The sequence below is a fragment of the Grampus griseus genome, assembly GCF_964374135.1.
Source record: "Grampus griseus genome assembly, chromosome: 10".
Lineage (NCBI taxonomy): Eukaryota > Metazoa > Chordata > Mammalia > Artiodactyla > Delphinidae > Grampus > Grampus griseus.
The window spans coordinates 62793723-62807176 of NC_139004.1; the positions used below are offsets into that span (position 1 = coordinate 62793723).

The window sequence follows — 13454 nt, forward strand, 5'->3', positions numbered from 1 at the left end:
CGGCCTCAGGGTCTCCTCCCCGACCAGGTTCCCTGCACTTACAGGCCGGGGGCGGGGCGGTTAGAGACCATGACGGCCACACTGTCTGAGATGTGGTGAACAGAGGGTGAACCTGATTCCAGGGGCTACCTGGAGCCAGAAGCCCGGGATTCTCAGTGAGCATTCTGGACTGAGGAAATGGTGCTGCAGGAGAGAAAAAACAGAAGCTGCCCGTACTGAAGGGGTGGAGGCGGAGCAAAGAGCACAGGGCCCAGGAGTGGCCGGGGCGCTGGCTCTAGCCTCGTTCTCTCAGCGCAGCACCCCTTCCACAGGCCCAGTCCTTTGTGGTCCACAGTAACTCCCAATGCCGTTTGGTAGGACACCTGGTACTATCATCCCTGTTTTCCAGATGAGGAAACTAGTTCAGAGACATTACTACCTGCCAAAGCTCACACAGCAGAGCTAGGGCTGGAACCCCGGTGAATAACCTCTTTCTCTTCCCCCAAACGTTGGCTAAGATGGCCCGGGGTACCTGACAACTCTGTACTTGTCTGAAGGCGGAGATGCTAGGTTAACCCAAGGACAAGGTGGCTTTCTAACCTTAACTGTTATCACCATATCCTGTTCTCGGTTTGAGATACCAGGTATCGTATCTCCTGGTTGGTGATAAACCTGCCACAGATCCCCGAAGCACTCTGACCACAGAGCACTTGCTCTAAAGCAAGTACTGGCAAAGATGCTCTGTGGGTCAGGGACAGTCTCCGTGCGTGAGTTTGAGCTCAGTATCATCTGGGCATCTGGTGGGATTTTCGCTGGCGAACACAACTGAGCTACAAGATGTAAGGAACCAGGGCCCGTGGCAGTAGACATCACAGTGTGGCCCTTGACCTCACAGCTCAGGGGAAACATCACCAAAACCACGCAATTCCATGGAAGGCTTTCCACATCATTTCCATCTGACCCTAACAACCCTAGAGGTGCCGTCCCTGTCTCTTCTGTACGAGGGAGGGAACTGAGTTTGGGGCCTGTGGTGCTCAAAGCCAGGGAACCTGGAGGCAGCAGACCAGGAGTGTCTGACTCTGGACCTCAAGTTCTTCATGGGCACAGTCTGCTTGAGAAGGGAGGCCGGGCCTGGAGGAGGGAATGGCTGCTGGAAGCAGAGCAGAGGCCAAGGGACCCAAGGCCAGGCTTGTTGCTGGAGGACAGAGTTTCTTTCCTCCTCTGCCTGCCTCGGTCCTGAGAAGAGCTGGGCACCTGGTCAGGGAGACGGCTGAGGGTGGGCCTGGGTCACAGTTGGGAGGGGTGTGCACAGCTGCAGGGTTCTGGAGAATATCTCCCCTCCACCTGAGGTGGGCTGTGCTCCTGAGCCACGTGCAGGGGCCTCTGGGAGGCTGCCTAGGGATCTGCGGGATCCTGCCGGGTCTCCCCGAGAGCTGGATTCTGGGACCTGTTCCTGTCCCATCACGGCCAGGAGGGCCAAGGCAGACAACTGTGTTTGTCCTGAGAATGTGTGTGTGTGGGGGGGTAGGAGTGGACAAAGAGGCAGGGAAGGTGGGCAGGTGCTTGATGTGAAGATAGGGAAACGGGACCAGGAGGAGAGGGCTGTACTCTTCAAAATGAATCTCGGGCCTGTGGACTGGAGGGAGGGGTTCTGGGCACAAAGCTTAATGCTGACACTTACAGCCCCCTGACCCTGAGCAAGTTACCTGGCCTCCTGAGCTTCAGTACCTTGACCTGTAAAATGGGGACCATAATCCCTACTCTTTGAAGGGTTGGGCAGGGACTAAGTGAGGTCACGTGCAAAAGCTGCTACACAGGGAAAGTGCTCGACAGACACTGCCTCCAGGCAGCCTCCTTCCCCCCACATCAGGGCTTTCACAGCCTTTGACCCCTCCTGGACCACTTCTTCCTTTGGACTTGCTGATTTCTTTCTCTCAGTGTCTTGGCAGGGATGCACACACAAACCCAGGCTCTATACCAACTTCTCACACCCCCCACCCCACCAAACCCGTCAGAGCTCCTCAGACTCCTGGTGGTTTTGATTGGTCCTAAGCTTAGGAAGAAAAAGAACATAAGAAAAAGCCACCAGAGACACGGGGGTCCGTCTCTGGCTAACTCACAAGGAAGGTGTGAGACAAGGCAGGCCCTGAAATGACTTGGAGGGCTGGCCCTTCACCCAAACAGAGGACGCATGGGGACTGCAGGCCCATCCATTAGCCCTGGATCTCCTCCGCAGGCCACAGGCCAGCACGCTGGCAGTTTCCTTTCCTTGGACCGCTTCCTGATTCCCCATGACCCAAAACACACTTATTTGTCAGCAGTCAGAAGACCTTCTGCTTTTGCTCCTACTGAGAAAGGGGAAGGCGAAAGGGGAAGGGAAGAGGGAGCTGCAGCGCGGCACTTCCTCATGCAGGTGACAGCCCAAGGTCATCCTCCCAGGCCCTGAGCTTCCGGTCCTGCTCCCCGGACCCCCAACCCACCTACCCACCTGGCCAGCAGTTGAGGCACAGTCAGTGAAGAGTTGCCAGGTGACGACGGCATGAGTATGGCTTACTGCAAATGCAAGAGAACATGCCCTGGGGACCACTGAACCATGGGGGTTGGGGAGAACGCTGCAGGCTCACGCAGCCAGGAAAGGCTTCAGAAGGAAAAGAAAGGGCCCATGGTCACAGTGAGCAGAGGCTTTCTTGGGTTGGGTGATGGGCTGGCTTTATCCATGAGGCAAGGTCAGTCACCTTCAAGCAAGAGAACAGAAGAGTATGGAGACATACACTTGAGCCTAAAATCTCCTGTGCTGAGAACCTTCCGAAGATTAAGTGCATCTCCTCCCATGCAGCAGAAATCCTGGATGATAAATCTGACAGCCCGTCCTCTGAACTCTGGGCAGGAATAGAGGAACAGAGGTCTCAATACAAGTCGGCAAGAGCATCACAAAACTCCCTAACTGGATGGAAAGTGAGTCAACGAACGTCTGGACACAGGAGCCAAGTCAATTCTCCCTTGAGCTTCTAAACAGGCAGTGCTTTGCTGTAGGAACTGCAGTTAAGCCAGACCCCAGGGGCTGAGAAACACCGAGCAAGGCTGCCATGTAGGGGAACTTGACTTTTCCCAAGGGTCCCCTGGCTTAAGCTCTTGACACTTTAATACAATAGCACTTTGTGCAGTTACTTCGTATATTTAGAAACTAGCCATTGCAGAACTCTCCTCACAGGCCCTGTTGGAAAAGAGCTGGCCCAGAAAAATGAGAGGGCCAATGGAGAGCCGGTACTAAAGGACACCCCTGTGCCTGATGCTGTCCATCTGCGGCATCAGGAACATTTGGTGGGTCTGGGTCACTGATTAAGAGCAGCACAAGATACTGGTGGTGGGGCAGGCACGGGATGGGGGAGGGGAAAGCACCGGGTAACAAACTTGGTTATGTTTTTATTGCTTTTAGAACTTTGGGGTGGACATCCCTGGCAGTCCAGTGGTTACGACTCCCCACTTCCACTGCAGGGGGCACGGGTTCGATCCCTGCTTAGGGAACTAAGATCCTGTATGCTGCATGGCGCAGCCAAAAAAAAAAAGAGGACTTCTGAGAGAAACGCCTACTTGAGACAACAGAAATTAAGCTTGTGGCACCATTACCAAGCCTGACGAGTGGTTCCAAAAGGTGAACACGGTTTTTAAAGAGCAGCGCGTTACTCTGAGCATGGCTACAGCAGCCCAGCAAACGCTGCTCTCATGGGCTGAATTGTGTCCCCCCCTTAAATTCATACGTGGATGTCTTAACGCCCAGTATCTCAGAATGTGACTGTTTTTGGAGACAAGACCTAAAAGAAGTAAGTTAGTTAAAATGAGGCCAATAAGGCGAGCCCTAATCCACCCTGACTGGTGTCCTTATAAGAAGAAAAGATTAGAACACAGAGAGACATGGGTGGCACATGCATAGCGGGCATGACCATGTGAAGAGACAGGAAGACAGCAGCTATCCGCAAGCCAAGGAGAGGCCTCAGGACACCAAACCTGCCTTGGCCTTGCACTCCCAGGACTGTGAGAAAATAGATTTCTGTTGTTTAAGTCACCTGGTCTATGGTATTTTGTTATGGCGGCCTGAGCAGATTAATACAGTTGCCTAAGCCCAGAAAGGCCTTCCTGGAGATGCTGAAATCAGGGGGACCGCTGACAGACACGCCCAGGAACCCTCTGACAAGGCTCAACACTGACTACTCCTCGAGTCCTGGTGCTCCTCAAGGGCACCCTGCCCCGAGCACTGTTCGCAGGCACCTTCCTTTAAGCAAAGACAGCCAATCTTGCTTCCAAGCTTTCCTAATCCTTTGATAAGAAACTAATCCTTTGATGAGTGCACTTAATGGGCACTCAGGAAATGGAGGTGATGTCTACTCACTGTTCAGCCACGTTTGGGTCAAGAGAATCAGTTTCGGTGGGTGTTTCAGGCAAGGAGGAGCCGGACTCCTGTATCTGGCACAACTCCTCATCTGTGATGATGTCAAACACGGCATCGTCTGGCGGCCGGCAGTCTGTGTTAGCACCTGGGGTGCAGAGGAAGGTCGGGAGAGAAGAGAAATGCAGTCATGGACAGTACGGGGAGGGAGTGTAGCTACATGGGACGAGCCACCAGGACACACTCTAAGTGCTCACTCAACCGACAGCTACTCTGTCCAGATGGAGAGAAATGGCTCTTGGGATGTTCCAGAAAAGCAGATGAAGGGACTACAGATGAAACTGAATGCACCATGTAAGAGATTTCTCTGAAGTCCCTTAGGCAGTGGTGTGGAGAGGTTTTAAGCTCTTACATGTTCTCTGAGGCCCTTTATTTAGAAGGAAAAAAACCTATCAAAACCTTATCAGGAAAGAACCTAACAAAAAGGTAATCATACTTCTGTGCTGCTGAATCCTTGCTCCAGCAGACACAGACCTCACTCATGCCTCTTTGAGAGGAGGATTCTGTCTGACCTGCATTTTCACCTCAATCCACTGAGGGGTGGAAAAGAACCTCCCTCTGCACAGCAGCCATTGTGCTTCTGACCAGGGTACTTGTGCCCAACTTTGCAGGCTACCCAGTAGGAAGGATGCTGTGCGATGCTGCTGTGCTAGTCACCCCCCACCCCGCCAACAAGCAGTCTCTTGCATGTGATGGAAAATGTGATGGCAGGCCTGAGACGAAAGAAGACAAGACAGAAAGTAAGACAGACAGACAGAGGAGGAGACAGGAAATGTCAGAAAGCAAAACAAGCAACCTCAGCATGCTGGCACCATGCCACCCTCTGTCGTCACTGGAACACCCACTAGTGAGCCAGGCGAGGGGAAGATTCAGCAAGAAGAACGGTTCATGGGAAGTTCCTAGCAGGCCCTGCCGCATGGCTCCTGGTACAGGCCGTGCTTTAGAACAGACACCCACAGTCCAGCCCTGAGAGGGCAGCCTGGGCTGGTCTGCGAGGCTGTGCTGAGCAGGAACCAAATCCCGCTTCCTTTTACTGAGCTGAGTGAGAGGACATGAAGGAGAATATATCCTTCTTGGCCGCCGAGAGAGAATGTGAGCTACAGGGAGACAGGGAAGGATGTGCTCGTTTCCACACTCAACTCCTGGCCTTTGGTTACCCTGAAAGAGAGGGCTGGATATGGGGCTGGGGCCCTGGGAGACAGCGTTTTCCAACGCTGTGGGTCCACTGGTGGTGTGAGTTGAGAAGTAAACAGACACCACGTTAAATAACACTGAATCATATCAGGAGAAAGTTATTCCCTTTTCAATTCTCCTTCAATCCTAATTACATCAAAAAGAAAGTCTCAGATTGGTGGTACTACCTTTTTAGTGCCTAAGTTTGGAAAACACTGAACTACACATGTTCCAGCTAAGCAGCCACAGTAGGGTAGCGGTGAGGGTGGCACCTGGAGAACACGGAGGGCAGTGGCGGAGCCTGACCTTGGCCTCCGGTGGCCTGGGGTGCGGCCTGGGCTGGTGACCGGGCGGGGCTGGGCTCTCCCTGGCTGGTGCCCGAGCTGGTGCTGTCGGGGGACTCGGGGCCCTCGCTCAGCTTCTGGAAGCAGGCCTGGCAGCAGCGCTCCTTCTTGCCGCTGTGCTTGCTCACAGCGTAGTTGTTGCAGCAGTAGTAACAGAAGATGTGGCCGCATATCCTGGGGACGACACAGGCACGGGCCCTGAGGACGCTGCATTAGAGGTCTCGAGTGACCTGCTTGGGACCGGAACCGGGCTCTGTTCTGGGCTCTGGATGCCACATGGCTCGTCAGACCTGGCTCTGCCCCCACTCTAGAGTGGGGCCTGAAGGCCTATCTCATAAGATTCCAAAAAAGCCATCTTGGTAAGCCTGATGGGAGACACGTTTACTTCCAGGGTCCTGGGAGGCAGGCCGAGCCCCCTTCCCTAACGCAACGATGCAGGTGTGCATTCTAGGCCTCGGGGGCTGGGCTCTAAGAGACCACAGACCCCATCCCCCTGTGCTGACCGTTCTCCATCTGTCCGCACCCCAACTCAAGATTCATTCCTGCCTGCCCTTCTTTGGGCCCTGGGGGGTGTGGGGGGGTCTCTGCTCTGTGTTCCTCTGGTGAAGCCTCAGCCCCTGCTCTCTCTGGGTTTCATTTCCCCTCTGACCCCCGCAGGCCAAGAGAGGGCCAGAGGTTGGGTCTCTGGGTGCTCTACATCCCTGTGGGTCCCCTTAACTCTGCCTACACCCCCTGTATTAAACTCTCTTCCCTTTCGGGGATCCCCGAGTGTCCTGCTGAGACCCTGCCTAACATACCCTCCTCAACTGGTTCCCTCGAAACTAAGAGGCAACGTGCTCTTCCTAGACAGTTGGCTGCGGTGCCAACGCCTGCCACGGAGTCCTCGTTCAGAGGCGTCTGCCCTAGTGCTGGGCCCTGCCCGCAGGCCGCCTGCTGACCTGCAGTGGTGCCGCCGCACCATCCAGCTGAACTCCCGCTTGCAGTCAAAGCAGCAGTTCGCCTCCGTGTCCCCCAGCCACCTCTCCTCAGCACTGAGCTTCTGTTGGAATTCCAGGGCGTCTGACTTCTGCCAGAGAGCATCCTTGTCCCTGGGAAAAAGCCACATTAGAAAAATAGAAGAAAGAATCCATGAAAACAATAGAATTATCTCTGGTTCATTTCAAAAGACTGCTTCCGAATTTCTCAAAACACAAGGAGAATTCACTTTTACCTTGGAAATAAACCCCCAGTCTAGGTCTCCTCTGTCACCCCACACCAGTCCCAGACTCAGCAGGAGCCTCCCAACGTGTTAAGTCCTCATCTGACACCACACTGTGTGAAGGTACAGGGGGGTCTGTGATGTCCATAAAAGGCTCTGGCAACTGCAAAGACCTGCTGGCACTGACAAGGGCCACCAGCTGCTCAGATGTCTAAATGACGGTGCACGTGGCCAATGGGAGTTTAAGCTGTCACGTGCTGCCATGATTACATGACTGTCTGTGTGCTGTGAGCCCAAGAACCCAAATCTTAAATGTGCTCGAGATCCTTCATGTTTTTATGGTTTAAGTAACAATTAATGGAGGAGAGCCAAGCTTTTCCAGCCTGAAAATCCGATGGGATGTTGACCTCCTCCACTCCTTAGAGAGACAGCACAGCCACTACAGGAAGCAAACACACTGAAAAAAGTGGCAGGCTTTTCAGGAGGCTCTGGCAGCACCTGCATGTGCCTGATGCACCAGGGAAGATGTGTATAAAGCCTTCCTGAAAACTGCTGTTAACTTTCGGGGCTATAGGAAACACAGAGGATGGAAGAACATGTTAAATGACACCATGGGCATGCAATCAGCAAAGTCCAGGCTATGGGAAACTCTACCAGATGAATGGCCTGCTTTCTTTAAAAGTAAACTGCAAAGGAAAAAAAAAGAGAGTGAGATGGTGGAGGAACCATGACTAAGTAAGAGAGATCTAAGAAACATATCACCATGCAATGTATAGATCTAATATAGATCCTAATTAGAAAAACCTATAAAGCAATTAGAAAAATTTCAAACTAGACTAGATAGTTGATGATATTGGGAATTAGTTAATTTTCAAACGCGGTAATGATGCTGTGGTTGTTTAAAATAGAGTCCTTGTGTTGGAGAGGTACGTATCAGAATACTTGTGGATGAAATGACAGGATGTCTGGGATTTGCTTCAAAATAATCTGAGGAGGTGGGGGAAATGGGTAGGACTCTTGGATGATACAAGACTGGTCATGAGCTGAATAATGTTGAAGCTGGGTGACAGGTACACAGCAGTGCATTTTGCTATCCTATTTTTGTATTTTTGAAAATTTCCGGGACTTTCCTGGAGGTCCAGTAGTTAAGACTCCGCGTTTCCACTGCAGGGGGCATGGGTTTGATCCCTGGTTGGGGAACTAAGATCCCAGAAGCAGCCAGGCGCAGCCAAAAAAATAATAATAATAATAATTCCATACAAAAACCTTTCAAAACTTTTTGAATGAGTTGTCAACATTTAAAAGCCAGGCCAATTTCACATAAAAATTCAGATTTCCACATTCTCTTAAGAAGTAAGGTGACTTGGCAACCCTGGACTCGATGCCTGCGGGGCAACAGTCAGCAACAGCAGAGCAGGTCATGTCCTCCTGTTTCTCAGAGCCCCGTCCTGGCCCGGTTCACACATTTACATCACTGTCTGCTACCTGCAGGCACTGGAGTTTGGGGGCCCAGGTGCTGGGGAGTGTGGGACGGAAGAGAAGGAGAAAAGGGCTCACGAGAGAGGGACAAGGGAATAGAGAAGTCCCTGAGGATATTAAACATCTTTGATTGTCACTCTTGTGGCTGAGCACACGGAGATTTTGAAAACAGCATAGCAATAAGAAAACACGGACCAGGTGCAAGGCTGCCAAGGGCCTGAGCAGACCCTGTTCACGTGTGCGGGCGCTTACAACAGAACACAAGCAGACAGGGGCCCATTTCCCTCGAAGAGTCCTTTCAAGAACAGTTGCATTTCTTTAAAGAAAAGCCAAGCTTGGGGGCAGCCCCTGGCCCCTTGTTTGATACTCACCTGAGCAGCTCTATCAGCCGCTCCTCCAGGAATTTCTTGGTTCTATTCAGGTCATCCAGGTCAGCAAGCATCTTCTGGTCATTCTTTTCCCTGTCTGTCGCCTCCTGGCAGAGTCTGTTGTAATACTCCTGGATCTTTGTCGTGGCTTTTTCAAGTTCCTTCTGGGTCCTGGTGGAGGAGTAGTAAGTTTTCCTTATTACCCACCACTTCCAGCTTCCCCCGTGCCTCTGGGCTAATCCAGGCCTCTAATGGGGGGTCCTGCTGCCCTACCAGGCTTTCCCCTTCATGGGGGGAGCCCCTTGGCACGGCCCCACTCACAGGCTGTACACTCTCTTAAGCCTTCGAAACTTCCCTCACACACCCAAACTCTTCACCCACCACTACCCCTCACGACAAATACAAGGGACATTTGGGAGAGGAGGCTGAGCTCAGGTCACTAGGAGCACCCCACGTGCGTCAAACTCTGTACCACTTGGTTCTTGGGCAGAGACTGAGGTTTTGAGAGGAGCCCAACGGGTTAAGTACATGGGCTGGTGATGGCAGTACACACAAGAGGAAAAAGGAGCCAGGAGAGAAAGAACAGAGGCGTAGCTTCCTGGAGATGACCACACAGAGAAGCGTCTATCTTCCATGTGTCTTTGGGACTCTACACGTGGGGCTTGGCATGGGGCACACGGCAGGCACTCAATCTACACTGCGAGGCGTTCAACCTGACAACGCTGAGGCCTAAGGAATCCTGTTCTGGGTGCTTCGGAGCCTCAAGCTGCAGCGGGGGGGCCGGCTGAACCACTGTCTTCCCGCCCTTGCCTACTTCTCTTTCAGCTCACCTGTCCCCTAAGGCAGTGGTTTTCCAAGGATGCCTTATAAAGCAAGGCATTCATAACAGCTCCATTAAAACAGAGGGCTGTGCAAGACCAATGAATCTGTATCTAATCCAGCCTTTCCATGTCCAGTATAAAGTTGTCAGGAGGTTGTTGTTTACTAGACACTGTCCTCCAAAATGATCTCGGGTACACACACACACACACACACACACACACAGAGTTATAGCATTAAAAAGAATGCCACCAACTTCGGAGGTTCTACTTAAATTGTCACATGAACACCACCTGGCTAAGGGAAGCCAGAGTCCTATAGGATTCAAACTCTGTAAGGAGTCAGCTGAGAAGAGTCAGATGAGAAGAAATGTACGTTGAGGTTACTAAACATCCGGCGTGGTCTGGATCTCCCATTGAGCCTGGGCCCAGGCCTAGAAGCAGATGGTAGGAGATGGGTGGAAAAGTTAAAGCCTCGGGAGAATTTGGTGTGTCTGTTTTTGCTGGGAGCACACATGCGATCAGGTCCCAGCATCCCCTGTTGTAATACTCCTGGATCTGTATTACTGTATTACCTGTATTACTCCTGTAATACTCCAGTTTGGCCCCATCACCAGACAGTGGGCTGATGATGCTCACAACTCCGGGTGGCCCCCAAGCCTGAAGATGAAGAGGTCTCGGGGGTGGACACAGGTAGGGCCATACTTTAAGGTTAAAAAAAAATTATGATGGAGCTTCCCTGGTGGCGCAGTAGTTGAGAGTCCGCCTGCCGATGCAGGGGACGCAGGTTCGTGCCCCGGTCCGGGAAGATCCCACATGCCGCGGAGCAGCTGGGCCCGTGAGCCATGGCCGCTGAGCCTGCGCGTCCGGAGCCTGTGCTCCGCGGCGGGAGAGGCCACAACGGTGAGAGGCCCGCGTACCGCAAAAACAAACAACCAAAAAAAAAAACCCATTATGATGAAAGGGCGACAGCACGATGTGCTCTCCACAGACACAGCACCAGACAGTCTCCAGGAAGACAAGCCGATCCTGCTCCCTGGCTCGCTCACTCACTCTCAGATGAGCTTGCGAGAACCTCACACCTAACCCCGCAGCCTCTCATTTCAGAGAGGAAATGAAGAACTCAAGTCAAAACACACGCAGGGAAAACATGCACACACAATACTCTCACACCAGTACCCTAAAATAAAACAAAACAAAACACTAAACTATCTGTCTATATATTTTTTAGGGTAGTTGTTGAGACAAAGACTCTGGAGCCAAATGTTCTGAGTTCCAATCCTGTCATCACCACTTACACACTGGGCAAGTGTGTGACCCTGGGCAAGTGACTTCACTCCTCTGAGCCTTGTTTTCCTCATCTATGAAATGGGATAAATAATAATACCATCCTCACAGGACCGTTGGGAGGATTAAATGGGCAAATAAATACCAAGTATTTAAAACGGTACCTGCCACATTTTAGGCATTACTTAAATGTTTGCTGTTAGTAGTACCATGATAATCTCCCAGCTTTCACTTCATTTTAGTTTTACCAAAGCATGAAGTTACTGAACTGAAATATGCCCTGCTAGAGATAAGACAATGGAATTAAGAGAAAGGGTCTCTGCAGCCTTCTATAGGCTTGTGACAGGCAGATTGCCAAGGTTCTCCGTGGCATGCTTCTGACATAAGCACTTTATGAGTCTGTGGCTTTTCTTGCAAAAGGGCTTCTTTAACCTGATATGAGTGGTTGACTTTCTAAATGACTGTACCAAACACCCCCTCCCTTGAGGACTCTCCCACTGGCCGCGTGGGTGGACCGTGTAACTAACCTGTCCAAGTCTTGGCGCAGGGCGGCCCCCTCCTCATCCTTTCTCAGCATGGCGGCCTGGCACTCAGCAAGGTGCTTGCCGGTACAGCTCAGCTTCTCCGCCGCATCGGCCTGGGAAGCCTGGCACAGGACAGCAGAGAGAAGACGCTCGGTTGCAGAAGCCCATGCAAGATGCCATCAAGTGACTGGCATGTTCCCCACCCCATCTGGCTGGCGCACTTCTAACAGGAGGGGCTTTTGTCTGTTTTTAAGTTCAAGAAACCATGAACTAGTATGTGTGTGGAGTATGACAGACTCCCATTTGTAATTATGTCCCTCAAGCATCAGCTGCAACCTGTTGTGGTGGCTGGTGGGGCAGCAGGTATCAGAATCTCCGGGGTGGGGGTAGAGGTGGGGTGGCAGGGTACAGGAGTAACTGAAAAAAGTCACTGCCATGAAAACGGGTTTCAGTCCCACCCCTGCTCTGGCTCACGTCAGAAACACTGACTTGGAGAACATCTGCAGAGGGGGATGACTTATTTCCTTTCCATAAGACACAGGGGCGGTGAAAAGCACACTTGACAGCTCTAGCCAGGTGTTCAGGGAGTGGAAGAGTCATGACACAGACTCAGGTTGTCTACAAAGGTGAGCTGACGGCAGCTTTAGCCAGGGCACTGGAACTCCTGCAGGGAGGCCTCTCTGATGGTCCAATGAAAGCCAAGCCACATCCCCTTCCTCGACAGGCCCACAACCTGGGAGTGGAATGACCAGGTGAACGATGGGCCGGCCGCTGCTCAGGGCTCACAGGAGCACCTCCCCTGGGCCTCAGCGGCCAGGCTTACCTTCAGCTTCCCCACAGCCTCCTCGGCAGCCTGTAGCTGCCGACCTTGCTCCTCCAACTGGCCCCTGAGGCTCCTGCATTCTTCACTGGAGGTCTGGAGAGGATGAGAAAGGGATCAGAAAAGTGGGGTCCTTGTTCTGAGACTCCCTCGGCCCCACTCCCCCAAAATGGGTAAAAACAAGCTACCTCTCTCTTTTTCTCCCAAACTCAATAAACTTTGGGCTTCCCTGGTAACACAATCTCGTCAAGCCAAGAGACTTAAGCTTGGCCCCCAAACTTAGAGTTTCATTTCTGCCAAGGAAAGGTGGAGTATGAGCCACATGGAACTGTAAGGGGTGGGGTGACACAAGGTGGGAGGCACATCTGTGGGAACGCAATAGTTGCCTAAGAGAGAGGTCAGGAGTGGTCTGAGTGCACAGACCCAGAAGCAAACAGATACATCAGAAGCCAAAGCCCCGTAGATGTCTGCCTGTGTCCTCACTCTTAACTCTTTCTCTGCAGTTCAAGACACGTGGTAAACGCTGTTCTCATAAGCTTGTCTATCTCAAGGGCTCTGTGAAAACGAATTGAGTTGGTTTCCTACAACTGCTCTGCTATCAGGAGGCACCTGAAGGGACAGAGAATCCAGGGACAGGACTCGAGGCAGTCAGGAACTCACATGCCAAAAGGGGCTGAACAAGTACATAAACGAGTACAAGGAAAATAGCAGAGGACGCACGCTTCCTTAAAGTGGGCAGTGCCCACCCAGCTCCTGCTGACTGCTGCCACGTAGGAATGAGAGCACAGGCTTTAGGAACTCCCAAGATTTCAAAAGAAGTCCAAAAACTGAATCTATAAACACCCTGCTCTTGAAATGTTGGCTACTAAGTTAAAAAAAATTCTGTGTGGGCCAAACTTGTCTGTAATGGCCTTAAATTTAGACGTCTGGGTTAAGGCATCCCTCTCCAATGCTGTATCCCTAACATGTTCCTGCAGGGAGAAGGATGCTGTGAGCTATGACACCAGGATGAGGCCATGT

The 13454-nt window shown here is 52.0% G+C and overlaps 1 protein-coding gene across 4 annotated transcripts in view; it reads right to left on the reverse strand.

Annotated features, from left to right (window-relative positions):
- Positions 1–13454, reverse strand: part of FYCO1 (FYVE and coiled-coil domain autophagy adaptor 1) — an 85734-nt gene that overhangs the window by 37172 nt on the left and 35108 nt on the right. For all 4 annotated transcript variants that reach the window (XM_082663129.1, XM_082663128.1, XM_082663130.1 and 1 more), the window contains exons 9-14: positions 12438–12530; positions 11618–11736; positions 8989–9156; positions 6879–7028; positions 5903–6114; positions 4367–4511 (exon numbers count right to left, since the gene is read on the reverse strand). In XM_082663129.1, coding sequence (XP_082519255.1) covers positions 4367–4511; positions 5903–6114; positions 6879–7028; positions 8989–9156; positions 11618–11736; positions 12438–12530 — 887 coding nt within the window. The remainder of the gene's footprint in view (positions 1–4366; positions 4512–5902; positions 6115–6878; positions 7029–8988; positions 9157–11617; positions 11737–12437; positions 12531–13454) is intronic.